Raw genomic sequence first — 4,236 nt, 5'->3', positions numbered from 1 at the left:
AGACTAAAATGGGAAGGTAAAGAGAGCCTTGTGATACCGCTGCTGATTTTTTTTTTTTTTTTTTTTGAAAAAAATAGTCCAAATATATCTACGTTTGACTAAATAAATATGGGTACATTTTATCGTGGGGACTTTCAGAATCTTGCGCGGAGGGTCGAGGAGCTTGAAGAAAGTGATGAGAAGAAGGCTAAGGAGATCTTGGACTTGAAAGCCTCGTTGAAGAGGAACGGTGAGGACTTTCAGAATCTTGTGCGGAGGGTCAGGATGCTGGAAGAAAGCAATAATAAGAAACATGAGGAGATCTTGACCTTGAAAGCATTATTGACCAGGATCTAACAAAGAGGATGACGATGTATTTTAGATTTTCGTGTTGTTTATTGTTGGGATATACTGACCGACTCCGACGAACGACTGGCCGACCGACCGACTTCGACGGACGACTGGCCGACCGATCGACTCCGACGGACGACTCCGACTGGCCGACCGACCGACCGACCGACCGGCCACCGACCTAGGGTCGGTCGACTCCTCCGATCGTCGTATAGCCGTCAGAGCCTGTCAGCCCTGACAGCGACATGCGACACTGCCACCTAAGGACATTATCCCGCCTAGGGCATTGCCAACCTTAGCGATTTGACAGCTCCACGGCGATGTGACACTTTCACGGCGACTCTGACAGTCTACAGTGAGTTGACAATTTCTCAATTGTCCGCGCCATTAATGACGGCGCCATACCACGCTCCACTATAAATATCGGGGAAGGCAACAGTGCAGGGACACCCTGAGAAATCACAAGTTTGCTCCCCCTCTCTCTCTCTCGATTGAGCTCTCTGTCTTCATTTCACTGTTGCCCAGTCACCTCTCTGACTTGACCGTCGGAGGGTCCCCGCCGGAGCTGCCTCCGATCAATGTGGACTTCTTTTTTTGCAGGCGCTCGTTCTCCGGCGATCGGACGACGAGGCGATTGGCCGCAACAGATTGGCGCGCCAGGAAGGGGAGTACGATGACGAAGACAAGAGCCCAACGATCGAGGGTCATCGGGTCGGCGAGGCGCTCTTCCCGTCGGGAAGAGGCCTCCCCGCCACCGTCGGCGGTGGAGCCCAGCTCTCCACGCCTTGCGGTGACCACGGAGGCACAGATCGCGATCATCATACGGCAGATGATCGTACTGACGGACGCGATCAAAAGCCTCCAGCAACAACCGACGGCCCGTCCGATGCCCTCCAGGAGCAGCCGCCGACGACCGCGCCGATCCCCGTCGCCTCCGCGCGAGCACCCTCAACAGCGCTCCCACGGAGAGGAGGGACGGCCATGGTGCGATGACCGACAGTCCCAGCAGCTCTCTCCTTCCCTGCTAGAGCGGGCGAGGAAGGAGAAGCGATCGCGAACGCCATCCGCCTCCCCTTCGAAATTTTTTGGAGACTCCACTCTTGGGGTCTCCCAGCACCGACGGGCGGACGACTACGAGCGTCGGTTCGAGGAAATCGACCGTCGGCTCGCGCAGTTGCAGGTGGACGGCCAGAAGTCTTCAAACGACGTCGACTTTCAGATCGCCCAACCTCTCTCCCGACTCATCCTCGACGAACCGATCCCCAGTCGGTTCAAGATGCCGCACGTGGAGTCTTACGACGGCTCCACCGACCCAATCGACCATCTGAAAAGCTACAAAGCTCTCATGACGATTCAAGGGGCAACCGACGCTCTCCTTTGCATCGGTTTCTCCATCACACTCCGCAAAGCTGTCAGGGCCTGGTACTCCGGTCTTCGATCGGAAAGTATCCACTCCTTCGGGCAGCTCGAGCATTCCTTCGTGGTCCATTTCAGCACCAGTCGGAAGCCGCCACGAATCTCGGACAGTTTTTTCTCCCTCAAGCAGAGAGAAAATGAGACTCTACGACACTTCGTGACGCGATTCAACGCGGCCACGCTTGAGGTCTGGGACCTCAATGGAGACATGGCCATCTCGGCCATGAAACGGGGGCTAAGGACATTCCGGTTCACCTACTCTCTGGATAAAACCCTCCCCCGAACATACGTCGAACTGCTGGAGCGCGCGTACAAATACATGCGCGTGGACGAAGGAGCTTCCGACCGACGCCTGACTTAAGGCACGGGCCGAAAAGAAAAATGGAAGAAAGGTCGGGCCCATGCTGAACCCAGCAGGCCCTCCACCGATGGACGGGTCTTGCCCCGACGATGGAGTCCGAGACCGACGCATCGCAGGTATGACTCCTACACTCCTCTCCCCGCTCCTTATGCGTAGATCCTGATAGAGATCGAAGGAGCGGAAAATCTACGACGGCCTCGGCCTCTGAAGGCAAAAGGCCCCGACCATGGTCGATCGTCGATCGTCGAATCAACGGTTCGATCATCGATCGTCGAATCGACGGTCTCGGCCTCTGAAGGCAAAAGGCCCCGACCAACACGATCGATCGTCGATCGCCGAATCAACGGCTCGATCACCGATCGTCGAACCGACGGCCTCAGTCTTTGAAGGCAAAAGGCCCCGACCAACATGGCTCGATTGTCGATCGCCGAATCAACGGCTCGATCATCGATCGCCGAATCAACGGCTCGATCACCAATCGTCGAAATCGACGGCCTCAGTCTTTGAAGGCAAAAGGCCCCGACCAACATGGCTCGATTGCCGATCGTCGAATCTACGACTCCGTCGTCGGCCTGATCGACGAATCGCCGAACCAATGGCTCAATCTACGTCTCGATCATCGAGGACATATCGGATTCTACAACAGAGATTGAAGGAGCGGAATATCTACGACGGCCCCCACCTCTGAAGGCAAAGGGCTTCGACTAATGCGGCTGGCTAACTTGCCGACTTAGCTTCGACTAAGAAAGGCAAAATGCCAAGACGACCGCAGTCGCATTCGCGACATACCGATCTGGTCACGACCGATCGAAGGATATTCGGCTTGCCACCATTTATCATACATCCCGACGCATACGTCCGACCAAGGGCCGGACAATGGATATTCGACTTGCCATCGTTATCCTATCCGAATACGTCGGATGCTACTCGACTATCAGATTCTGCGGAATGATCGTGTCGACGAGCAACGTTCAGAGGTTGGCCGACCTCCGACCCGACGTGCATGCTCGGCCTACAGTCGGGACGACCGATATTGGATCGTTCGTTGATGTGATCGCCAGAGTCGGAGCAGGAAAAGACGGAAAATCACTCCTTTCGTCCGAAGCCGTCGCCCACGTGTTCACGCGAGCCAACACGACATCGGGCTCAGGAGTGGGGGGGGCTACTGTTGGGATATACCGACCGACTCCGACGGACGACTGGCCGACCGACCGACTCCGACGGACGACTCCGACTGGCCGACCGACCAACCGACTGGCCGGCCGACCGACCGACCGGCCACCGACCTAGGGTCGGTCGACTCCTCCGATCGCCGTATAGCCGCCAGAGCCTGTCAGCCCTGACAGCGACATGCGGCACTGCCACCTAAGGGCATTATCCCGCCTAGGGCATTGCCAACCCTAGCGATTTGACAGCCCCACGGCGATGTGACACTTTCACGGCGACTCTGACAGTCTACAGTGAGTTGACAATTCCTCAATTGTCCGCACCATTAATGACGGCGTCATACCACGCTCCACTATAAATATCGGGGAAGGCAACAGTGCAGGGACACCTTGAGAAACCACAGGCTTGCTCCCCCTCTCTCTCTCTCGATTGAGCTCTCTGTCTTCATTTCACTGTTGTCCAGTCACCTTTCTGACTTGACCGTCGGAGGGTTCCCGTCGGAGCCGCCTCCGGTCAGTGTGGACTTCCTTTTTTGCAGGCGCTCGTTCCCCGACGATCGGACGACGAGGCGATTGGCCGCAACATTTATCAATTTAATTTTATGTTGATTAGTCTTAAATCTTATAATTTATTTACTAGATTGTTTATTTTTGTTGTAATATGTTAAAAATTTTTATCTTAATTTTTAATGATGGTGTTTGTTTGAGAATTTTATTTTGTTGTATGATAATATTTTATATCAATTTAGTTTATTTATAAATTTTTTTAGTGGTACTTTTACTTGAAAAAAATAAATCTGTTTAAATTATATTAGTTTCATTATCAGAAAATAGTTTTTTAGTAAGGGATAAAATCTTTTAGTGAAAGTCAAAATTTTTTTGATGAAGAGATTCATCAAGAGATTTTCAAAAAAAATTCGTTCTTTGAAATATATTATGTTGGTAAAAATCTCTTTCAAAAAT

At 53.0% G+C, this 4,236-nt stretch overlaps 1 protein-coding gene across 1 annotated transcript in view; it reads left to right on the top strand.

Moving 5' to 3' along the window:
- LOC140853664 (uncharacterized) overlaps positions 1-4,018 on the top strand; it is a 5,410-nt gene extending 1,392 nt beyond the window's left edge. Inside the window, exons 6-7 of the mRNA XM_073248314.1 lie at positions 139-378; positions 3,864-4,018. Of these exons, the coding sequence (XP_073104415.1) occupies positions 139-336 (198 nt within the window). The 3' untranslated portion in view covers positions 337-378; positions 3,864-4,018. The remainder of the gene's footprint in view (positions 1-138; positions 379-3,863) is intronic.
- The last annotated feature ends 218 nt before the right edge of the window (positions 4,019-4,236 follow it).

This window comes from Elaeis guineensis, chromosome 14 (assembly GCF_000442705.2).
Source record: "Elaeis guineensis isolate ETL-2024a chromosome 14, EG11, whole genome shotgun sequence".
NCBI lineage: Eukaryota > Viridiplantae > Streptophyta > Magnoliopsida > Arecales > Arecaceae > Elaeis > Elaeis guineensis.
This window is presented reverse-complemented; position numbering and strand designations above follow the sequence as displayed.